Raw genomic sequence first — 26126 nt, forward strand, 5'->3', positions numbered from 1 at the left:
GGTGCGATCCCCACTCGACGTCTGGGTTAACCCTTCCCAGGTAAGGCTGGTAGAGCGTTCCTCACCACTTTAAAAAAAAAAAAAAAAACAGCAGAAAATCATCAGCATAGTAATCATAACCTAAAATTAAAAATGAAGTAGTAGTAGTAGTAATAGTAGTAGTAGTAGTAGTAGTAGTAGTAGTAGTAGTAATAGTAGTAGTAGTAGTAGTAGTAGTAGTAGTAGTAGTAGTAGTAGTAGTAGTAGTAGTAGTAGTAGTAGTAGTAGTAGTAGTAGTAGTAATAGTAGTAATAGTAGTAGTAGTAATAGTAGTAGTAGTAGTAGTAGTAGTAGTAATAGTAGTAGTAATAGTAGTAGTAGTAGTAGTAGTAGTAATAGTAGTAATAGTAGTAGTAGTAATAGTAGTAGTAGTAGTAGTAATAGTAGTAGTAATAGTAGTAGTAGTAGTATTAGTAGTAGTGGTTGTAGTTGCAGTAGTAGTAGAAGTAACTGTTGTAGTAGTATTAGTAGTCGTATTAGTAGTCGTATTAGTAGTCGTATTAGTAGTCGTATTAGTAGTACTAGTAGTAGTAGCAGTATTAGTAGTAGTAGTAGTAGTAGTAGTAGTAGTAGTAGTAGTAGTAGTAGTAGTAGTAGTAGTAGTAGTAGTAGTAGTAGTAGTAGTAGTAGTAGTAGTAGTAGTAGTAGTAGTAGTAGTAGTAGTAGTAGTAGTAGTAGTAGTAGTTGCAGTAGTAGTAGTAGTAGTATTAGTAGTAGAAGTAGTAGTAGCAGTAGTAGTAGTAGTTGCAGTAGTAGTAGTAGTAGTATTAGTAGTAGAAGTAGTAGTAGTAGTAGTAGTTGTTGTTGTTGTTGTTGTTGTTGTGTTGAATTATAGAGACTTGAAACTCTAAGAGTTCATTCGCCTTTAAAAATGGTTTGCTTCGTGCGATTCTGCAGCAGTGCAAATCACAAAATGAAGCTTCCGGGCAGGTATCCAAACTTCAAACAACTATCCAATGGAATCGTTGGCTACATGTCATTGCAAATACTGAACATAATTGCATCAATATTGACTCCAAACAATAAACAATGCGTGAGCCCTGAGCCAGCTTTATGCTGCCTACGCTCAATTTGTGTTGGTTGGAATAGGGTTTCCAGGGCCCTGTGTTCGTCAAATAGGAAACCAAATCTATTGAATACTGGCAATGCTGACGCAAGTTGTGGGAGGAAACATGAAACTAAAACGAATGAATATACGCGAATGAACTCCCAAACGCTCCTCCACTAGCATGTGACTGATGCGTCGGTTCACTATGGTTATCAGTAGATTTTCGCCTCTCCGCAATGGCAGGCTAACATTTTCCTTCTGCAACATTTCCCTCTTTGTTAATAGTGTAGTTAACCGATAAGTATAAGCCGAGTGATATATATTGATGCTAGTTTGTATTGGATGTCAGTTTAAATCATAAATGATGGTTGGACACGGTGAAGAAATGATTGTGAGGCCACAATTATCTCCCCGTCAATCTCAATCACAACAGCCAGATTTACCGGTCTTTATACCACCGAGAAAACGGCTCGCCGGGAAGAAGACTCCGCTTGGCAATCACGTAGATCATATAGCAAATGTACAGGTACGGTGAAATCATTGAAATGCTCTCCAAAGGCAGAAAATAATTCAACATTATCGCATATTTTCCTTCGGGGTGGGTCCACTTTGAGCCGCCTTATGCTTGTTTTCATATTCGGCTTATGCGCATGCATCAAGTTTTGTTTTGACGTCTATGCTGTGAATGCAACACGCCCGAGAGGGTGGTTCATTGTGTGAGGGTTGTTTTGTTTTCTTTTTTTTCGTTTTGCGCCAACATAAACACGTGCTCATGATCGATGTTGTTTCTAGGGAAACAAGAAAGACTGGGATTTATCGGCAGACCGCAATGATGTGCTTAAAAGTAAAAGATGGAATAGTGAGGAAATAATTGAGTTCAACAATGCCAATTCAAGCATTCAGGATGATCGTTTAGATGAGGATGATGATCTGAATGAGCTGCAGCATTTCAATCCTTTGAAAGATAGTTCAACCGTAACTCCAAGCAGTATTTCCGAGAGCAGCCTCGACAGAAAGTCTAGTAAATCGCATGAGTTGCTGACAGGGAGTGGAAAACGCTCCAAGAAACGGGTTAATATTCGTACAGATATCGACGAAATCAGTAGTAGGCAGTCTCCGTCTGCTATATGTAATTATGAAAATCTAGAATCGGGGGAGACTAGTATTCTGAATGCGGATATGGATCAATGCAGTTTGGATCAATACAACACTAGACGTTCGCATTCATCCGACAACTATCTGACGTTGACAGGTAAGTGTAATAGACCGTCAATATAAATTGGCTTACTGTCGTTTTGCTGTAATGAAGAATATATATACGCGTTTTTGAAGTGGCCTTTTTTTGTTAAGCAGAAAGATCGGAAACATTGCTTTCATAAAGTGATTTTTGAACTCATTTCATATTAACAACATCAAAAATGAGAATGTTGGACCTCTGTTTCGTTTCGCAATAATATTAATAAGCCGTAATATCCGAGGCTATCGCTCCAATTGTGAAACATTTTCTCCATCATCCTACTCTGATGCTATCTCTCAACACAAAGGCCTTCACCAGTTTAGAATCAACTACTGCTCCCGTCCACTATAATATCTCTAAAGCTGACATCGACGGCATGTGCGCAGTGTTGTCAAGAATTGATATTTCTGGATTCATGCACGTCGTTCCGTGAATCACGTTGTGCTACAGCTTGGAGAACATTACCGTAGACTGAACCAAGTTTATAATTGGAAGGTAGACGCTGTTTTGCTAACCATCATATACATCCCTAGGAAAAGCTGAAATATAACCCAAAGGCCTATTGGAAATATTTCAACAATCAACGGAGGGAAAGCCTTCATAAATGTTTCACAAGGATTGAATTGCGACAGATACCGAAGATATACGTCGATCTTTTTGTGCTCAAATTCTTCGGAATGTTTGCTAATGATACTGAACAGTTTCCTAGCGGTCTTAGGCTTTCTTTCTATATGAGAGATACAACCGTTCTCTTCTCTGTCCAAAAACTAACTCCTTTATTTTCTGTCCTTAGAAATTAAATACAAGTTTTTCTTAAAATTTATGACTCAACATGAGTAAGCGAACTTGCGATAACCTAACAGTAAGACTATGAGTAACACATAAGCATAAACAAAAACCCTATCGTAAAACTAGACCTTTTCTCTTTTAGAATAAACAAAAATGAACTATGAGTCACACGATCCGCGAAAAAGGATCGTGTGACTCATAGAGATGTATTTATTTAGACTCAAGAGAGATGTATTTATTTAGGTTCGGGATCGACCCGACCTTATCGGAAACTTATTAACACGATCCGCAATAAGGATCGTGCGATAAAGATGTATTTATTTAGGCTCGAGCTATTGATAATTATTGGTATACAAAAACCCGTCTGTTACGGTCGCTGCATTTCCCCCTACTCAACGAGTTTAAAGGGAAAACTAGAAGAGTTTTTTTTTTTAAATTTATTGTAAGGCTGACCTTGTCATAACGTATTATAATATTTGATGTGTGATTTAATATAATTTTGTTCGTCATAATATTTGTCTATATAACTATGTATCTTTTTTTTCAATATATTATTATTATTATTATTTATTGTTATTCATTGTTGTGATTAATATTCATCAGGATATATGTTATATAAATGTATGTATCTCTATAAAACTGTTTTCTTCATAAGTTGACGTTTACTATAAAATATGTATATATCTTAACTTCCTAATGTACAATATTTGTTGAAAAGTTGGTAAAATTACGAATTACATCCGAATGTTTGTTTTTTTTCTCGCTCCGCCTCCTACAAATGAGCTTGACTTGAAATATAATTAATTTCCGGTTGTAATCAAAACAAAATTAATTCCTGCAATTCTATAATTCTGCAATTCCAAATGAAAAATAAAATGATCATATCTCCATAACATTTCCCAATACGTCTTATCGATCAACATTGTTGAGCTATTACAGCTACATTAAAACTATTTCTTTGTATAATTCGTTTATTTATATCCACTTGTTTTCTTATTTATTTCCTTTGTCATATATTTGAATGTCTCTTCCATTAATTTTCTTCGCATTATATTCGCATTTTGCCTATTTTGTTTCATTTTTATATGTTTCATTATATAATTTTATTCCACCTTTTGAGTCACTCATGAACTTTAATGCAAATTGTGCTTTTTATAAAAATCCCACTATGTTTTAGTAAACATTTAAATCACACATTTAAAATTCGATAAGTGCATTTCCCCATATTGCCCTGTTCATACCTGAGAGAGAGGAGCCAGCTGAATGACAGATAGTTTGTTTTCTTCTTATTCTTTTTACGCATTCTCATCAAGAAAATTCCAAACTGACAATTTCAATCAAGCAAGTTGTTGTCATTCATTTATGAGAAAAGTGTTCAAACTTGACGTGAACCTTTGTTAGTGAGTACTTTTGTGCGTTTTATCCCCGATTTGATTTTTGACATAGGACTGCGTCTAACAGGAATATATGGGGGGTAAAAATTTGAACACTGATCATGTAGGAAATAATAAAAGATGTACCAGGTCAGCCCACATCATGGCTTCTAGCGGCATCGGCCCATTCAAACATTTTTTACTTTTGATAATTTCGATATAGTTGTCCTAAAGAATTATTTCGATGATTTCTAAAACAAAATCCAAAATTAGAAGCAAACTGACTTTTATGATTTGTTTGTCGGTGGAGATCTTGTGTGAATTTATGGGTGTTTTGGGCCCATTAGTGACTTTTCCTGATCGTTTATTCAGTTTTCGCGAATTCTTGTATTCATTCACTGGTTTCAGATTGATCTATTGCTGCAAGCTCGACGAATCGCTTTTTGCAATGTGGGCGATGATTGTCTATCTCCGATGCAATTTGAATATGCAGCGTACACCCAGGTTTTTTTCACGCGGATTTTCCAATTAACGCGTTTTTTTTACGCGGATTTTCCAATTAACGCGGTTTTTTTTACGAGATACGTATCCCCCGCGTAAAAAAAACCAGTGTGTCTGTGGAATACAAAAAATAAGAGCTAATCTTCCAATGAAAATAGCCAACATTGATTTCTTTCAGGTGCATTTTGAGGGAATTTTGTTTGTGTCCGATGGAAATAATACTAGGTTGACTAAAAAGGATGCTGTGTCTGCATTTTTAACAGGCATTCGGATAAAGATGAGAATTATACTACCAGTCTCTCATCATCTTTGCCATGATATTCCTGATATGATATCACTGATGGACCATTCATATGCAATATTCAAATTTGACATGCAGGTTAAATCAAGGCAATAGTATCACTGAAGATCCAATCGAATTGACCGATAGTGAAGGTGAACCAATAGTCTTGTCCAAAAGACTAAAAGGATCAAGATTCTTTCTCCCCTTTATGTGTGATATAATTTGTATACCATTTCCCATATACAACATATCTGTCGCTTCCAATCAGTCTGCATAAATGTTGCGCTCACTCTGCCCTCCCTCACAACACCCACTTCCCGTTTGTGACATTGATGAGTGAACATTTTTTGTGCGAGTGTCGAGCAGGAATGAATTGTCTTTCTCAAGATTCATTGTACTCCTAATAAGTGCTCGAAAGATGTAATCTTACGTTGATCGCACTTGATCGAAGAAATTACAAAAAGAATGTATTTGACCGCAGTATTTGATAAACTCTTTCTGAAAAGAACTGGATTTGATTTGCTGAAAACACTATCTTGTTTTCTCTCGTGTTGTGCGTTATGTGTGGTTTTTTCGAAGCTGCTACTGATTTTTATGAGTTCGGCGTTTTCGGCTTGCATGCAACGATTTTTGAGGATTTGTTTGACTTTTGCTTTCGGGCAGCCACACCAACAGTAGCAGCAGCTTTCTTCTTGCTGGTCGCCTTCTTCACAGCAGCAAGTTTGTTTTTTTTTGCAGCAGTAACTGTTCCAAAATGATCTAACCGCTGTACAATTATAATTGAGTGGAGCTGGCACCTACTTATATACAGATTTTTGTGATTTCAATAGCTTGCTTCCAAAACAATTTTTGAGCTATTGAAACAAGTTTTTGCATCAATAAGTAACATACATATAACGCGTAGACATTTTATCTTTCGAATGAAGCGGTTATCATACCATTTCTTTCAACCGGCGAAAAGGGTTTGCTCAAAATCCTGTTTCTCCAATGTAACACTCTCGTTCTCGAAGCTTTGAACTCACACCCCAGTATAGAAATGAAAGATGTAGTCCGGCGTCAACATTATTTTCACATAAAACGTCTTGCAAAAAAATGTCATGTTGAAATTTTCTACATATTTCAATACTTCCCCTTGGTTCACCGTGACTGGTTCGCGCTGACATAAGGGTGATCACAACAAACGCGAGCTGGCTCCTCTCTCTCAGGTTCATACTATCAAAGTATGGGAGACTAGAATGTTTTTTTCAAACAAAATAAACAGTTTTTACAGAATTGATGAAATAACAATTGTCCCTTCATTTATTTATGTTTCACAATGCCTTTCGCTGTTGGGTCGAATAACTTAATCAAGCATAGTTAAAACTATCGACTAAAATCAACAGTTTACTGAAACATTTAATGATGCAAAACATGCAATTAAAATGTAAATTGATCCTATTCTTCGCTGTTATCCTAATTTGTTACAATGGAATTGAGTTTTGCAGCCGTGAAAAAATTATAGGAGGTTGTGTCCAAGATACGACCGCTTTGTTGACGTAGAACTACGCTGTCATTTTATATAAGTCGCTTGTTTATACCTTCGGATATTATTCTATAATGCTGTGAAATTTTAGAAACAACTGTTTAATAGAATAATCTTTGAAATGATTTTTTCATTGTAGAATCAGTTGACGATAATTGATTGATGATTTATTCTTGCCCTCGCAAAACAATCGTATGTCGCAATTTAATTCATGTCAATGCATTGGAAATTTACCTCGAAGGCTATTCCGGTGGCCTTTTTCGAAATTGACATAGACTCGGCTACAGTCGATTATTCACCATAGCATGCATACAGAGCCATACATTGGTGGCTTGAGACTACTAGCAATTTAAACATTTCTCATCATTTTGCGTTATTCTCAAAAGAAACGCTTCTGTTAATATTACTGGCCTCGAAAAGAGTTGCATCACTTTCTCATGCTCGAGAGAAGCGCAGCTGTCATCCTTAGTGGACGAAGTTTTGCTACTGGTAAGCAAAACCTAATCACATACAAAATTCCAGAACATTTACTTTCTTGATGAATAAACAAGAGAAATAAACTCTTTTTGTTAATGACAACCTCGAAAACAGTAGCAATGCTTCATTATGATCAATATTAGCGCAAATGCAATCCTAGTTGAAGGCAGTTTTGCGACTGACACGCGAACCCAAATAACTTAAAACATTCCAGTAAGATATTCAAGATGCTTGGTATTCCCAAATATTTTTTTGGTGCACAACCTTAAAACGTCTACTTCGCCATAACGTCAGTTTAATGCATTGATGCATTCTCAAAGGCACCAACGAAGCCCTTATGAAGACGGAAAATAAACAATGTTAACTGCTTGGAAAAAGACTGAATTATGCCACACAGCTTTTACACTGCTGTAACACCCATCAATGCGAATTCGCTGATGAGTTTGTCAAGAGCGACCGCCTTCACCACCAGCGGGGGGAGCTTGATTTTGGTTGCTGGCTGGGCGTTTACATTTTCGACCGACGCGCCGAAATCGCCTACTTCGCTGTTGTTCGGTGCGGTGCTATCACGAGTACTATCACTGCACCAACACCGCGTGCATCATTAGATGACGCTTACCTCGAAATTTTATTGCCCCTAGCAATGCGTTCGTTTTTTGCAGGGCTCGAGCCTGCCTTCCTCTTCTTCTTGCTCATCGCACACTACGCGGAGCGTCCAATTTACGACGCGGAAAGAAGAGCACACGATACGAACAACGCGAAAAACGAACAGAAAAATCAAACGACGATTTCCAAGTTGGATTACCACTGGTGGGGTCCAATCTTAGATCGAAGCGTAGCGAAAACAAAGTGAACTGGATTACTCAACAGTCCGATGCCGAATGAAAGTTTGTCTCAGCGAGATCCACTGTTTATACTCTAGGCAAGTATTCCCCTTCATTCTTCTTCTTTTCCTTTGTTCACGGAGACTTTAAATCCTACGATTTCCCCTCCGTTGGTCGTCGATAAGTTGCTCGTTATTGATAGCTCTGTTCGGGAAAGCACTCAAATGGACAGAACAAATGTATGGGAAAATAGAAACACTTAAAGTTTTAATGAATTTTAACCATTTACTAACCAGGGGATTCTAATGCATGGCATATTAAACAAATCTTACGGAATTTCCGATTCGTTTAGTATGTAAATCGCCAAAATCCGTTCGCGGCAAAAATAGTTATTAACGTTTACTTTATTCCATAAAAACGTGACCTGTTTTCTGAATTGACACCCTTAATGAAAGACGTAGTTCTACGTCAAAAAATGTAAGTGTTTTTTCTCGTTTACGGTAGTCTAGGTTTTATTATTTTTTTACATATTATACAATTATGTTTGTTTTTTTTTTCAACCCATGATTTGCAAGCATTAAATGGGTCCCACATTATTTACTACATATAATTTACTACAACAGCAAACAGCGCCTCACTTGCGGTCGTCTCCCGACTCAATGGATCAATGCAGAGAACGGGAATCTCCGAAACAGAGTTTACTCCCATAACATCCCTCAAAATGGCTGGTGCCACATTCGATTTGACGTAGATGAACATCTCGGGGTCACAGTCCAGCAAAAACATCGATCAAGAATCGAACTTCTCAGCAGACAGCTGCAACCGTGGTGGCTCAACCAAATGAGCTTCTCCAATAGACTCCGAGCGGGAATCATTTTTTTAGACATGCATTCCACTATTCTAGTTGTTTTGCCGCCTCTGCTCACGATGCTCGCGAAAAGCACTCACTAAACTAGAATTTTACTGTTTCTGGGAATTTTGTTTTGGCAAATCAGCGATGGGTATCTTCCCTTACCTCGCGCTTTCTCACACTCGCGCTCACTTCGTTGTTAATGTTTCTTATCTTAAATCTGTTCAATAGAATAAATCCGGTATCAATAGAATAAATCCTTCTTCGTAGCACTGGTTTATTGTCTTCTGCATTTTTTTTCATAACAATTTTCAATAGCTTTACACTACTCTTTATTCGCGTGTACAACGTTCAATGTTCAGTCACTTTTTTTTAATTGCACACAATACACCATCGTACGACAATAATGATTGACAATGATTTCCTTCATCCAAATCAATTTCCTCTTGATTGATTAAACACTTCGATGGGTGGGCTGCTGTCCCCACATGGACAGCATCCCACCGCTGTCACCACATGAACACGTTGCCTAGCGGTCTAGGCAACAGCAATTTCGGACGATCAAAAACGCGACGATGTTCTTCCTCTAACAGCTAAAAAAAAACTCAATACTTTATTCTATTTCTGCCTATCTTTCTATACCCAAGTTTGGTATATCTATTTCGTCTTCCTTTACAATAAACAAAACGAACTTGCGATTAGTTTTGTCCCTATCATAAAACTCTTTTAGAATAAATATAACGAACTATGAATCACATGATCCGCAAATAAGGATCGTGCGAGGAGAGATGTATTTATTTATTTGGGATCGATCCGTCCCTATCATAAACCTATACCTATGTTTCACACGATCCGGAAAAAGGATCATGCGATAATGATGTGTTTATTTTGCCTAGATCGGGCCCTATCGTAAACTTGGGTAAATAAACCCGTCTGTTATTATCAGGGGTTAGACATCAATTGAATATAGGCTACCCAAAATCAAAATCAATATGGCGTCATTTGTTTATCAACATATCATTTACGAGGATTGAAATCGAAAAATGCGCTGCTTTATTCTAACTGCATGAGCGATATTCATATTTCGATTTCACATGGAGGTGTTCACATTTAACATGGAGTTTAAAGTTAGCCACTATTCGACTATATAACCGCACCGAGTTGTACACAACAGTAATTGATTGAACCAAAATGTCAGTAAACCGCAGCAATATTGGGTACACTGGCAATATGAGGGATTTGACGTTTTAGTCGTACCCCTGGTTATTATGGGGTCGCTGCAATACACTATCACCCGAACAAGCAGCGGTCTGAAATGTTTCAGTTCATGTGGTTTCGTTGAACCGAATTCTTATCAACGATGAGTAAATCCCTAAGGCTGTTGCCAAACTATAGTCAACAACATCAGTGGGTCCCAACGGGCTTTACGAACTCGCAATTCTGCCTTCTATGTTGTTCCATTATGAGCAACTAATCAGCAACAATCAACACGAATTCATACCTAGACGCTCCACAACTACGAACTTGCTCACTTTCATATCGCATGTCACCGAAGGCTTCTCGGATAGACGAGACGAGTCACGCAGTCGCAGTTGGCCAAGCAATGGTTCCAATCTTGTCTGACTGGCAGAACAAGCCGCGTGAGGATTGGCGGGTGCCTGTCTTCATATTTTGCATCGTCCTCGGGAATACCGCAGAGCAGTTAGCACGGTCCACTTTCTATATTATACTGGAACGTGGAGTTGACACTGAGAAACCCTGAAGATCACCATTCTCTTCCACAAACTCGTCGGACTGGCGTCCTCTAATCACAACTCAATAGACACCCAGTCGACATGTTGACTGGATAGCGTGAGATTTCTACTCACTAAACCACCTCCTTGTACTTTATGCCTGAATGTCCCTAACTACCTAACTACTCTGGGACTCCGTGCTCCGTCTCTTCTGTTAGGTCATATAGCATCAAATCGAACTATTCGAGTCCATCTCGGGGAACATATCAGCTGCATACGGAGATTCCGTTTACTTTAGCTATCCCGAACCCTTCGTATGCATTGGATACCACTTCCTGGATGGGGTATCTTCCCATCGTTGTTAGTGCAGCCTGCAGCCATTCTAGCTCTATCAGACAACCTTTTTCCGTTATCTGGAGGTTCTTGATACGGCTCTGCTATGATCGCCACATCGCATTTGGTTTCTGATGCGACTTGCCATAGCCAACAGTTGCTGTTGCCGTGGTTAAGGTTCATTTTCGTTACCTCCATTTAGTTATTGCAGCCAACGCCCTTTTAAAGACCGGACATCTCGAGCAACCTGTAGCGTGATCGGTTTCTGCTTCTGTCGTGCAGAGCATGCATCTTGGAGGCTTAGTAGAAGCTTTTGCCAAATGTCATTTGTCACCGCATCTTATACAAAGGCTCGATTTATCAGATCCTTTGCAGTATTTGGTTTGATGGCCAAAATCCATGCATTTGAAGTACCTCAATACTTGCTGAGTAGCTCTCAAAGAGTGCACTGTCCACCCGACTTTCATTATGCCAATCTCCAACAACTTGCTTGCTGCGTTGCTTGGTAGTCTTATGGTTGCTGTTTGAGTATCTCCAAATGCTTTCCTCAGCCGAATTGTTAGGGAGACTACTTCCAGCTCGAACTGCTCAATTAGGGATTCTGTCAACTTGGCTTATGTAGTGATCTCATCCAGGTTTCTGCATTCGACCACTTTTTCCTGGGACAGAGCTCTAACTTTTGCTGTTTCTCAACCAACTGTACAATGGATGCCGGTGAGAGATGTGTTGGCTCGGCAAGATCTTGATTACATGTCCCAAATATATGTCTTCCTAAAAGCTATCGATCTTCGTATGTGATTTTCATTATATCCTTTCCCCTCTTTTTCGTCCTTGGTGAGTTATCGGTTCACTTCCATTAGAATAAGGTGAATTGTAATACATATTAGATGTAAGGATAGTTTTTAAGAAAAGAGTGTGAAGTGTGAGTATGAATGAGAATGTGAGTATGAGTGTGAATATTGTTTCAATCTCCTTACATCCCATCCTTTTCCTAACGAAAATGTGTCACCCTTCTAAACTCGAGTCGACCGCGAGTGATCGGTTTCCTATTTTATTAACCATAGAATTAAGGAAACATGTTAATATATTCTAGTTAAAATATAGTTCAGAGTTTGGCTCCTTTAAACTTATGTAACTGAGCCTGTAAAAACAAACGATTTAATAAAAAAAAACTGTTCAAAGGCCGAGCTTTTAATCGTTGGGTCCTTTTTCGGTTCGAAAAGCATTTCTCCTTTTAGGATGCGCCTTACTCAGGCCACGTTTTCTCCCTAATTCTCTTCATTTTTCTTCCTTTCAACTTCTTACCACTCATTTATATCTGCATTGCTTTGATTTTTTTCACTGTTGGCCACTTCGCTACCTTCTTTTTGTTTTTTGGCAGCCCTTCTCTCTTCAGGAGTTTGTCTTCTCCTTTTGGTGGTTAATGGGGTCGAGTCGGCCATTGGTTCGGAACCGCTTCTCACTCTGCATAGCTTCTTTCAGTGCATTCTCGACTCCTCAGCTCTTGTTCTCCAAGATTGCAGTTCGCGTTCAGCTGCCGCAAGGACCGATTTGATATTGATCGTCAAGGTCCTTATGACTGCTTGAGCTTTATTGCGAGGCTTAATGTACTCGTAGAGTTCCTCAGATGCTCTCTTGGCTTAAATCTTCCGTATTGCAGAATAGGCTGCTCTTCGATGTATTTGTCGCTGCTGGATTTTGGTGCTAGTTATTGGCTCAGCGGCGGTGATCTCATCACCTATGCCCTTCTGGCAAAGATGCCTATCTCTTCGATTTCGCTCCCGATTTCTGTGCAATTTGTTTGAAAACTCATATTTGTTGTTGGGTCCCAGCTTCAGGCCGCTATCTCCACTCGTTGAACATAATCGCTTTTTGGTTATCTGTGCAGTGCGAGGGTTGATCCCATTTATTTATTTATTTTAGGCTCATTAGTATTTTAGCTGTAACAGAGCCGAATTTTAATCGTGTACATGTCACATGGTTATCATATCTTTAATGCTAGCACATTACACAGTTGCCATTCGCCAGTATTCCTTGAGTGCGAGGGTTGACACGGGAGACCGTGTTCAGAGCCGGGTCAGCGTAAGTCAGTAATGTGACATCTTAGGCTAGTACCTAGTGCCTACAAACTCCAACGACTAGCATGCGTTGCAATCACTGGAGCAATGCGAAGCACTCCTTCAAAGGCATTGGAGGCTATCCTTCACCTGGTACCTTTGCACCAATATGTTCAGCTAGAGGCTAAAAAAGTGCTCTACAGCTCAAAAGATGGAAAAAATATAGGAGGTTGTGTTCAGGACACGACCGCATTGTTGACGTAGAGCTACGCTGTAGTTTAATTCAAGTAGCTTGTTTAAAATGCGGATATTATTTTATAATGATACAAAAATTTTGAAATAACCATTCTACCAGTTTGATAGTCCTGAAATGTTTTTTTTATTGTAGAATCATGTGACGATAATTGTTTGATGATTCATTCTTGTGCTCGCAGAACAATACACGCTCGATATAAGCGCAGTTGTCATCTTTAGTGGAGAAAGTTTTGCTACTTGCAAGCGAAACCAAATCACATACAAAATTTCAGAACGACATTTACTTCCTTGGTGACTAAATAAACTCTATCCGCACGCGAATCCAAATAAATTAATGACTTATTATAACTTATTGAATAACTTGGTATTTCCCAAATAATTTCTTGGTGCACAACCCTAACACCTGCTTCACTATAGCATTAGTTCAATGCATTGATGCAATGTCAAAGGCACCAACGAAGCCTTTATGTGACAGAACACAAGCAATGTTAACTGCTTGTAAAAAGGCTGAATATTTGGCTCAGTAGAGGTTCGTTACTAATACAATAGCGTAAATAATTATTTTTTCTCTATTATAGTGACTTTCAACTCATTTCGGCTGGTTTGTCACATTTACTTTACTTTTAGAAGAATGTCGGGAGTGAGAATTGAACTCGTGAGCGTAAATAATTCCCTCCTGCTATCTCCCCTCCTAGATTATATTCATCATTACAAATGGGGTTACAGCGTAGCGAAGATGCACTATTTTTACGTACGGGTTATGAAGCATACACGTACGCACACAAATATCCATATATTGATGGCTTGAAGCAACTAAATATGAAGAATGTAGAATGAAGTTTGCCTTAGCAAGATCCACTGTTTATACCCTAAGCAAATACTCTCCTTCGTTCTTCTTCTTTTCCTTTGTTCACGGAGACTTTACATCTCACGATTTCCCCTTCGTTGCTCGTTATTAAAAGTTCTGTTCGGGAAAGCACACAAATGGACAGAACAAATGTATGAGGAAATTGGAATGCTTCCTATTTTCATCAATTGAAACCATATACAGACTATGAGATTGTAATGTATAGCATATCAAACAAATCTTAGAGAATTTCCGATTCGTTTGGTGTGTAAATCGCCAGAATCCGTTCACGACAAAAATAGTTATTAACGTTAACTTTATTTCATAAAAACGTGACCTGTTTTCTGATTTGCACCCTTAATGAAAGACGTAGTTCTACGTCAAAAAAAATACTAGACAGGGACAAAAATGGTCATAGACATGTTAACATCTCCATATTCACAGACAGTCAAACGGCACTTAAAGCTCTAAATGCTTTTAAATGCTCTTCAAAAATTGTCTGGGAATGCATTTCCCTTTCACGGAATTAAAGTCAGATAAGTTCGGTACAACTGTACTGGATTCCTGGCCATTGCGGTATAGAGGGCAACGAGCGAGCAGACGAACTTGCCAGGAACGGCTCAAACTCACCATTCACTGGTCCAGAACCATTCTGTGGACTTTCTGACTGTGTGTTGAAAAGTGAGCTGAAGAAATGGGAAGAAAGGGAAATGACAGCCAATTGGATGGCTGCAAAACTTGAAAAGGCAAATAAAAAATTTACGCCGAGTATTAAAATTACTCAACAACTGCTGAGCCTTAATAAGAAAGACTTCAGCACATTCACTGGTCTTGTAACAGGACACTGTCCGAGTAAATACCATCTTAAAAACATACCTCATATGGCGTCAACCTGACGGGGTCGGGATCAAATTAGTACAGTAGAACCTCGATTATCAGCGAACGGATTATCCGCTGAAGCGAATTGTATAGTAATTCTATAGAGCTTTCTGAAATTTTTCGGAGAGTGGTAAGCTCTTGATCTTTTGTTTTGGTTATGACCAACATTTACGATGAAATAAAAATCCTAACTTTCTTATCTTTATAGATAGAGGTAAACATAGTTGTACAATTTCTAGGTTGCATTAGGGTCACCATAAAAAAACGGTTTTGACGTGGGACTACGTCTAACCGGAATATATAGGGGGTAAAATGAAAACCTAAACACAGAACATGCAGGAAAAAATGCAAGATTTCGAATGCTTATAACTCAAACATTTCTTACTGGATCGGAAAGATGTTTGCATCAATCGAAAGTGAATATTTCTACGCATCTATCGCAGTCAATAAAATGTTATTCTTCATTAGATAAACAATTGAATAATTGTAAAATGTTATGCGTTATCTAAACGCCCTAACTGCCTCGTTTTGATTGGCCCAAATTACTGTTTCCCCAGCACAGCCATCAAAACCAAGCAGCCTTGGGGAAATCAGCATGGCAACTACATGGAAGTAGGAGGACTTTTGTTCTCACCGAAATATGTTCCCTAACACAGACTTCAAAACCAAGCAGGGTTGGAGAAATCTGTATTGCAAATACATGAAAGTAGGGAGAGCTTTTGTTCCCTAACAGAAATTTCTAAACTAAGGTGCCCGGGGGAAATCGGCATTGCAAATACGTGCAAGTCGGGGGTATTTTTGTTCCGACTGAAATGTGTTTCCCTAACACAGACTTCAAATCCATGGAGCGTGTGGAAATTGGCAAGGTGTCCGGGGAAATCGGCTTTCGATGCAAAATGCGAGATCTTTTATACTCGCTTGCCTTTGTACAGTTTAGAATATGTTTCCTTAACACGGTCTTCTAGACTTAAGAACCTGGGAAAATCGTGCAGACACTAGAGGCAATTTGTTTATTTGTTCTGGCATCAACAGACTACAGTGGTCCAAATGATACAATTATCTAACTCTAATTAATTCTAAAAACCGTTGTTTCAATGTAACACGCGAAATGTTAAAATCAAACGCCGTAGAAACTGTGTTGAATGCACGCTGAAGGCTTGCTATTGCTGTATACATGCCATAATTCGTTCGCCGAAGTATAGTCCGCAGAAAAGGAACTCTCCGCAACCGTCGAGGTGGTACGTTGAGATTTAGGTGGCTTAAAATTTCTGGAGAATCGACGCGACCAGTGAGTGTATCCGCTACAAACAAAGACTTAGCTAGCTTTCTTCTGCAGTGCAGTGAATCCAGATGGATCAACAAGCATCGGGTTTCGTAACTAGGGAGCTGATGAGGATTGCGCCACGGAAGCAGGCGAAGTGCGTACCGAATGAATCTTCTCTGAACGGACTCGATTCTCGTAATGCCAGTTTGATAGTGTGGATTCCAAACGATACTGCAGTATTCCAGAACAGGCCGAACTAGAGCGCAATACAGGAATTTGAGACAATGTACGTCCGTGAAAGTTTTTGAAACCCGCATAATGAATCCCAAGTCTACAACATACGATACATGTTCTTTGTACGACAGTCTCGAATCCAGTATCACTCCAAGATCTTTGATCTTCATAACTCGTGGAATGGGAACACCAGAGAGAACGTATTCGAACGTGATCGGTTCTTTTTTCCTAGAGAAGGATATCGTGGAACATTTTAATGGATTTATAACCATACAGTTCGTGGCGCACCATTCGGCTACAATATCCAGTTGTCGTTGAAGAAACCAGCAGTCGGCTACAGAACTAATACGGCAATAGATTTTTAAATCATCCGCAAACGAAACGCGAGGTCCTTCTAATACCAAGCAAATGTCGTTGAAGTAGATTAGAAAGATCAGGGGTCCGAGGTGGCTTCCTTGAGGAATACCGGAAGCTGCAGAAAAAATGTTGGAGCTGCTATCACCGATGGTAACGCGAAGTTTTCGTTCTTTGAGATAGGATTTGAACCAATCTAACATCCTTCCTGTGAATCCGAGCTTTTCCAGTTTTGCGATTGCGATGTCGTGATGAATCTTGTCGAATGCAGCAGTCAAGTCCGTATAGATGGCATCAGTTTGGCTATTCCGTGACAAACTATCCACTATATAATTTGAAAATACTAACAGGTTCGTCGATGTTGAGCGTTTCGGCATGAATCCATGCTGGTCATCAGTTATGTACTGTTTGCAAAACGAGAAGACGGGTTCCATCACTACTAATTCAAAGAGTTTAGAAGAACATTCAAGTTTAAAGCATTTGTAGTATAAAAAGTAGAAGTAGAAGTTATTGATTCATGCAAGCCGGTAATACTTCTGCACACGTATGTTTTGTTTTGCACTCCAAAAAGCGTTCTCCTAACACGAATTACAAAAGCGGCTACGAACACAACGCTTTGGCTCGGTTATTCAAGATTGCATTGAAGGATATGCCTTCATATCCTCTACTCACTGAATTTCTACGCATACCATTTGATGGTTAGGCAAAATATTGAAAACCATTTTCTACGATAACGCCTATTGATTATACAATATGCGTTCGACGTACATGTCAAAATCGAAATTGAGTGCCTGAAGCTCATCAAATCCAGCAAATTAGCGGTTCGAGAAGTACGTAAACTTGAGAGATGCAAACTTCAGAGGGAAATGTAAAATAAAATAATTGTTTGATAATTCTTCCGTTCATATGTTTTGTCCTAGGAATCATACCAAACGTACAGGGACTGTCATTAAATTCACTTGTAGTGGAGAACATGATCTATCACAATGTATGAATTGACCTTACATGGCATTTATACAGTCTTTTTACTCACACAGCAATTAAATTGAATTCAGTTGAATTCGTAAATTGTTTCATTCAATCAAAAACTCAATCAATACAAACAAATGATTGCTAAGCTAAGGTAGTTCCACGTCAACCTTGCGGTTATATCATAGTTATAACCCACCCATTTTTTTTTGCTCTAACTTTTATATTGCAAATTTTATATGCAAACTGTCTCCAGAAGATTTTTAGAGCTTACTAAGACAAATATTTTGCGATGCAGAACTTGTCAATATCCCAACTCTACTCAAAGTTATTGATATTTCTTCCCAAAAAATACACTCTCTTCATTCGCTTGTCTATCTTTTTGGGATAAACATAAAAAATGTTCGTTGATGGCATTTGGAAAAGCATACTTTACTCTACATAATGTGGCATTTCCAAAATTATGTTATTTTTAGTATTTGAATAAACTAAAATTGAAATCATGAGTTTTGGGTGAAAACCCATCAATAACTTTGAGTAGTATTTAGATATTGGCAAGTTCAGCATCGCAAAATGTTGGTAATGATAAGCTCTAAAAGTCGTCCCAAGACAATTTTGATGTAGAGGTTGAAATATAAAAGTTAGAGCAAAAAACCCGTTTTTTCATAGTGTCCCTAACGCAACTTAGATAGAATACAACTTTATGGAAGATCTTTATTCTCTAGACAAAAACTGTCTTCGACAAAGTTGTTCAATATGATACGGCGCTCATTTTCCTGTCATCAGAAAATGAGCTTGAGCTTGGGTAGACTGTACAATTCGTAGTTGCTCTACGTGATTGACATGACATTTTCTTGTCATCAGAAAATGAGTGACCAAAATTTTCGATCAAATAAAAAATCTAACTTTTTTATCTTTATAGATGAACATAGATCGACAATGTAGTATAAAAAGTGTAGTATTAAAAATGTATTTAGCAAATAAAAATTCTATTATTCTAAGCAGCTTTGTAGAACCAAATTTTATTCTACCTCTTTAAATATCCGATATACCGCTTTTTATTCTAAGTTTCATTAGAGTGACCATGAATGAACGGGATTTTTTGCTTTTATATTACAAATCCTACATCAAAATTGTATTGGAACGACTTTTAGAACTTATTAAGACAAATATTTTGCGATGCAAAACTCGTCAATATCTTAATCCTACCTAAATTTTGATGCTTTTTCTCCCAAAAACCCATGATTTCAATTTTAGTTTTCCGAAATACAAAAAATAACATAGTTTTGGAAATGTCACATTATGTAGAGTCAAATATGCTCTTTCAGATGCCGTCAATGAACATTTTTTTATGTTTGCCCCAAAAACAATGATAAGCGAATGAAGAGAGCGTAATTTTCGGGAAGAAATATCAATAACTTTGAGTAGAGTTGAGATATTGACAAGTTCCGTATCGCAAAATGTTTGTCTTAGTAAGCTCTAAAAGTCTTCTGAAGACAGTTTGCATGTAAAATTGGCAACATAAAAGTTAGAACAAAAAAACAGTTTTTTTCATGGTGACCCAACTTAGAAAAAAGGCGCTATACCGGTTATTTCAAGAGATAGGGAAAAATTTTGTTCTACAAATATGTCTCAACTAACTTGGACTACAACATTGTCGAACTATGTTTATCTCTATCCATAAAGATAAGAAAGATATATTTTTTATTTCATCCATAATTTTGGTAACCCTATTTTTACTTCATCAAAATAAGCGCTCCAGATGCTAATTTCCACTTAAATGCACTTCCTGGACCATTGTGCACTGGTGTTCACGATCTTATAGATGGATAGTTGAATGATTTCTGTCTTAATAACACATAGTTTTCATGCTTGAATATCTTTTATTCACGTTTGGACAACATTTTTAGTCAACTATTGCTTTATCCGCGATTTTCGCTATCCGAGGTGACGTTGCCAGACTATTCCGTGGATAATCGGGATTCTACTGTATTCTATTTAAATGAAAAATTTTTTTTTGCAAATGGTGAAAAAAAACTCATATGAAAATTGTTTTTAAAGACAATTTTGTTTGAAAAGTTTAAGTAAAAATGTCAGAAACGTTAGAAAAGTGTCAAGAATACGTGCTTCAAGTAAAGTTTATTTCAGTTCTAATTTGGTTGCATAAAGTAAGGCATTTCACAGCATAGAAATAACGTACAAAAAATGAAGGATGTTATTTTGTAGGTTTTTTAAATGAACTTTAAGGGAAAATACATGAAGATCATTCGTCAGCTGTTTGGATGAATTTTCGAACTTTTCGTGTGATACCACCCATCATTTTCTGCACAATACTGCTGGTAACCATATTTGCTATCTTGTTCCACCACTTTCATTCAAATTTCAACATTTTAAAACTAATTTCGTGCCTGCCTTCTAATCTGATAGAGATTACACTATCTAGTTCGGGACCCAAATTATGGCCCCGAATTAAAAGTCGACACGATGTCAAACTTCTTCGCGGTCTGGGGAGAAACTGATTGTACGAACAAAGTATCGCACGTTGCTGTTTCACAGTTTCCGCCAATGCTACTGCAGGTCAACTGATAAAGGCTTCGTAGCATTTTTGTAAAAGGCCAAATATACGTAAAATTTTAGGAAAATCGGAACCATGGCTGGTTTCGGAATCGGTTAGATGAACCTTCTGCACTGCATCACAACTGGTGGTTTGCTGCTTAGTTTCTCATGATTGGGCTTCTTGGGTTGTTGGAGATGGTAACATGCCTGATCGGGCTTTTTTCTGTTTCGGGAATGGCATGCCTGATGTTTGTTGTTGCGAATGATGAATGATGAATCTCCTCCTAACTTAGAAGTAATAAATCGAACGTACATTAAGTGTTGGATGTATTTCGATTTATACTTCAGTTCCGTCGTTTCGTAAGACTTTTTGCATCTCTCGGTCTCGGCAAATTTTCCAATAGTCTTCCCTATTATAAACTAGTTACATGGTAGGTTTGTTCCGTTTTACCCCGTGAGGAGAAGCGTTCATTCCTTTATCTTCTTGGTGGACGTCCCTACTCTTAATAGAGTAATAGTAATAGAGGTGTTACATTTAAATGCTTCTACACTAAACTATTTCGGCTCGTCACTCACCGCTGAATTATGTTTGGTAGAGAAAATTGATGGAGACACTTGATTTTTATCGTCCACTAATTTTGAATTTTTCGATTCAATTGAGACGCGAAACGTTAAGGGTGCTTCACTTACCTTTGTCATCATAATTTGATTATATGGAATGTTAATTGATTAGCCTTCGAATTCTAAACATGCAATTAAAACATATTAATTTTATGATTCATAAACGCTTTTTAAGAGACATATTATATAGATTCAAATTATTAATACAACAAATTGTTCCTTTATGTACTTCACAGGCACCATAAAACGTGGCCGCAAGAAAGGACAGTCTCTGGATGTACAGCTGAACATTTCACGAGAAGAACTAGAACAAATCAACAAGCAAGCGATTGCTGCTCACGACGAGGCTTGTCGTACAAAACAAAACTGCTGTCAGTGTACACTCCGTACCGGAGTTCACGTTCTAATTCTCACGATCCTATGTCTTCCCTTCGTTACGATAGCCACCAGTATTTACTCGTTCTACATCGGTACCGTCACGTGGTACAACATGTTCATCTACTTCAACGAGGAAAAGTCGTATCTCCATAAACTAGTCATGTCTCCGTTGCTGATATTGGCATATCCACTAGCTATCACACTTTGCACTCTAGGTCTAGGAATTTACGCCGGCATTAGGCAGGTTAGCTTGCATTTCACCACGTGGTGGAATGAGATCTGCGATATCGAGAAAGGGTTCTACGGTTGGTTGTGTTCCTTTTTGCACCTTTCCGACTGTAGCCCGTACGAGGTAGTCATATTGACGGACATTTGCCCAACCGGAAGCGTTGGGGTAGGATCGGAAATGCCGCTGCACAACGAATCGCTCCAGATCAATTCATCTACCGAGGAATTGTCCTTGTAATGTCGGAAGCTGGGTATGTTTTGTATATACTGTAATGAAGACAACTGCCGTGATACTATTATTTGTAGTCTGGGTTATTTCAAATCCCTCACCCTGATATATTCGATTTTCCGAATGCACAAAGAGGTGCGAGGGACCAATTTGAATCTTCCCTAGAATAGTTTGAAATATTTGTTTCCATTTGTAGCAGAGTTTTCGATTTTCAATTTTTAAAGATATCAAATCAATTATGGATTACTTTTAATATAATTTAATTGATTTTCTAGTGTCCATGCATCAATCAAAACGAAAAAGTTAAGACATGCGAGAAACACTGAAATATCAAAAATTCTATACAAATTCTAGGTAGAGTTAGTGAATAAATGATAATGTGTCTGCAACGATATACATTTTCGTATATAATACAGTAGACCCCCGATTATCCGCTAGCGGATGATGGCGGATACGTTGCGCGTGGAATGGAATACATAATTTCTCCGTATCGTCAATTACCTGAGTCATTTTCAATATTTTTTCCACCTGTTGCATTTTTGGTCCTTATCGGATACACTTCTGCTCAATGTGCATTCTCGATTGGTCCAGAAAAGTCTCCTTAACCATATATCTAGAGGGTCCTTTCCCGGATGACCCCCCCCTGGTTATTCAGTACTCACGTGAATAAAGCGATCACAATGGACCATTCCCATGTCCATTCCATTCCCAGCCATTCCTTGTCAAACCGATGTAGTGGTTCTCAGATTTTCGTGAAAAGTGGTAGTTATGTTCCTTTTCGCAAAATACTAGACCTGAATTTTTTTTTTATTTTTTCATTAGGGTGCCCATTTCCATTTTAGAGTGGTCCGAAGAATCAGATTTTTCCAATTTTTCCGAAAATGACTATTTCTTTCATAATTTTTGAACTAGTTAACATAATTAGGTGGTCGACATATCAAAATAAAGCCAATTTGCTAATCTTGGAAAAATATTACACTTGTAAAAAATTTGGATTTTGTTTTTGTAATTATTGATTGTGTTTGTTTTTTACGGTTTACATGACTTTGGGCTAGAGGGCGATATAATTTTTATATTTTTTCTTGAAAGCTGAGGGTTTTTTACATAATTTTTGACATAATAAATTAAAGCCAATAATTTAACCTTTTTAGCAAAAAAAGAAAAAGGTTGAATTCCAGTCACATAGAAAGTTATTAATTTTTATAGTGGAAAAAGAAGGGAAAGTTTTTTTGAATCATCGGTTAACTTTGAAAAATCATTACGCATAAACTAAAAATCAGCGAGGCTTATTTTTGGATATGTTATGTAAAACCTCAGCTTTCAAGAAAAAAATATTAAAAAATATAGCGCCCTCTAGTCCAATCGCAATGTAATCAGCAAATAAAATACAAATACAATCAATAATTAGAAAAACAAAATCCAATTGCTTTTGCAAATGTAATATTTTTCCAAGGAAAACTAGCTAACTGGCTCAGATTTGATACGTTGATCATCTGAATTGAACTACTCAAGTTCAAAAGCTCTGAATTTTTGAAAAAAGTCATTTTAGGAAAAAAAAAAAAGGAAAAATTGATTTTTCGGATCACCCTAAAAATACGGGTCTAGTATTTTGCGAAAAGGAACAAAACTACCACTTCTCACGAAAATCTGAGAACCACTGTAACGATTTGATATGGAATGGCTGATTATATAAATCGAATCGAGAAGTCGATACAATCACTATCACCGAACGAAAGTTCGTATTTTGCAAATCGAGATAATCTCTTGTCGAGCTCGAATTTCATGTGAAGCAATTGCATATATTTAAGCGTTTCTGAATCGTTTTCCAAAGGAAAATATCAGGGACGCAAACCAAAACGAAAGAATTCTTTGACGATATGAAACAAGCAAACCAAACAACGCGAAAAATTCTGACAATTGCACCGATAGCTTTCATTCGGTCGATGCTATCGACTTGCTCGGTATCTATGATAGCAAAATGGAGCTATCGAGCAAAATTCTTATCGACTCGATTTCTACAATAGGGCCCAATATTTCAAGATCGTTGCTTTCACCTTGAAGAGATGCGATGGAGACACTGAGTTGTTAATGTGTTCTTGAATTTCAATATGGAGACGCGTGGCACTTCAAATTTTCAAATTTTGATTGCGATGGAGACGCAAATATTGATATAGAGCAATTCCACCCCAAATCTGCAAAAAAACAGCAAGTTTTGACACGACCCTCTCCGATTTTATTGAAACTTGGTACATATGATGGAAACTATCTTAAATTACAATTTTTATTATCATATGACCAATTTAAACATCCAGGACATCCTTTAAATAGTGGCACGAAACTAAATTCAGCCACAAAATCGCCAGGCCCTTGCTTCAACCGAAGTAGCAGACGCTTCTGTCGACACTCCTTGATGTAGATTTTCCCGTTCGCATTCCCAGTAGTCACGAACGACGCACTCCGTTGACACGTGAGCAGATCGCTTGCCAAATCATGTATTTCTTGGCAAACTTTGAAAGTTTGCTGTGCGGTGAAGAACAATAGCCCCGGAAGCTGCCGGAAGTCCGCCTTGACGTTAGTCTTATCATCCATGATGAGACAATGGAGCTTCGTCAGCCTCTGAGTGTACAGTTTCCGGACCCGTGCCGTTCGTCATGATTGGGAGCTTTCTGCACTTTATACGTAAGCAGTCCCTCCCGGACCTTGGCTCTCTGAGTGAAAGACTTGGACAGATTCTACTTTTGGTCACATCCCTAACCGAAGCATTGAGTTTTCCGCTTAAACGCTTTCACGACACGATTTTGATTTCGATAACTAATAGAACAACCATTCTGACAGCGTTTATGTTCTTTATCTGATAATAATTGAAATACAACTTTTAGAGTGACACCCTCACGTCCTCAGTTCACTATTTAAACTGAACGTTTTATCCATTCTCCTTCAATATACACTTACAGTAGAGTCATTTTCTTATCAGGGGTATTCAACATTTACTCAGCCTTTACTGGTACACCACAACCGCATTTTCCCGTCCGTTCGATGCTTAGAGTTTCTTAGTAACGTTTATTCACACAACTCACCGTTGGCTGCACGATTCCGAGTTTCCTATGTCTCGATGGGAGAGTTGAGGATTTCCCAGGTGCTCGCGCCATTTTTTCAATTTTTTGAATAACTGACAGCGATAAAAATACAGCGTAAACAATATACTCTAAACTATTTCTACTCAAATTTTCAATAGAAAATGACCAATGGATAATTATCTAAACCATTTAGATGCCGGAACGGGCGGAATCAAAATACGTTGTCCTCTTTCTTCGTAGCGGGATGGAGCTCGCAATACGTAACACCCATGGAACGTAGTTGCTTTACTGTTTTCGCCATTCCGTAGTTCAACTGATAGCGCTGTCAAATTCAGTTTTAAAACTCATGGGTTACTATGATTGGTGGTGCACAAGTGGTCTCACCACCAGGTGTTAAGGTGAATGCATGACATAGGTCCATCCGGGTAATTTATAAAACACACCGGCTGTATTTAGTACCCACGCCGGTAGGTCACCGGATTCTTCGCATCTAAAGAAACTAAATTGCAAAATGGTTGTCTGAAATATTTGAAAAAAATGCATTCTAAAAACATGAATAGGAATAATATTCCGCGAAAATAGTTTAATTGAAGTGATGTATTGATGTGATATTATTCAAACTAATCACCAGGCAAAAGAAAATGAAAAAAAAACAATATGCTAAGAAAATTATACCACGGCAAGATAATTAAGAAAAAACAAAAAATATATTATAACTTTATCATAAACGAATGAGTTAGCAAAAAGTCAACATTTTAGTCTGGAATATAATTGTCATCGCCACTGGAATGTAACATAATCAAAAAAAAATGCGACCCGTGAAATCGCAGACTATACTTAATCGATTGAAAACGTTTATTATATATTTAGTAAATAAAACGCTATTTGTCATCGAAAATAATCTTTCCTTTCAATCGAGGACAGAATTTGAAGTCGAATAGCTCAAACAGTTCGATTCGTCTCGTAAAATATATCTAAATAACTTAACTTCTCTGTCTGCTAACGTTTCTGATATATCTTTCAAAACTATTTGATTCACGATCACAGTACAACTGTCAATGATGACCCTCCCTTGGTTGATATACACAGATTCACACAAAGGCGTCAATATGCGGAGAATTTGGAATTATTGGTTTGAAAAGCCGGTGTTCTCTGGAAGAGGTGAAGAG

The 26126-nt window shown here is 37.8% G+C and overlaps 2 protein-coding genes across 4 annotated transcripts in view; one reads left to right on the top strand and one right to left on the bottom strand.

Moving 5' to 3' along the window:
- Positions 1-1318: 1318 nt before the first annotated feature.
- LOC129774999 (transmembrane protein 169) lies at positions 1319-25852 on the top strand. Its single transcript, XM_055779134.1, has 3 exons — positions 1319-1613; positions 1880-2339; positions 21282-25852. Exons 1-3 carry the CDS (start codon positions 1449-1451, stop codon positions 21887-21889), a joined length of 1233 nt encoding a protein of 410 aa, XP_055635109.1. The 5' UTR covers positions 1319-1448; the 3' UTR covers positions 21890-25852.
- LOC129774998 (ubiquitin carboxyl-terminal hydrolase 8) overlaps positions 25777-26126 on the bottom strand; it is a 31375-nt gene continuing 31025 nt past the window's right edge. For all 3 annotated transcript variants that reach the window (XM_055779132.1, XM_055779131.1, XM_055779133.1), the window contains one exon: positions 25777-26109. The gene's annotated coding sequence lies outside the window, so the exon portion shown is untranslated. The remainder of the gene's footprint in view (positions 26110-26126) is intronic.

Source organism: Toxorhynchites rutilus, chromosome 3 (genome assembly GCF_029784135.1).
Source record: "Toxorhynchites rutilus septentrionalis strain SRP chromosome 3, ASM2978413v1, whole genome shotgun sequence".
Lineage (NCBI taxonomy): Eukaryota > Metazoa > Arthropoda > Insecta > Diptera > Culicidae > Toxorhynchites > Toxorhynchites rutilus.

Excerpts from the sequence above, each read along its gene's own strand:
- LOC129774999 (XM_055779134.1), top strand. The coding sequence starts at position 1,449 with ATGATGGTTGGACACGGTGAAGAAATGATTGTGAGGCCACAATTATCT. Across the intron at positions 1,614-1,879 it reads ATCATATAGCAAATGTACAG|GGAAACAAGAAAGACTGGGA; the intron begins GTACGGTGAAAT and ends TGTTGTTTCTAG. Across the intron at positions 2,340-21,281 it reads CAACTATCTGACGTTGACAG|GCACCATAAAACGTGGCCGC; the intron begins GTAAGTGTAATA and ends TGTACTTCACAG.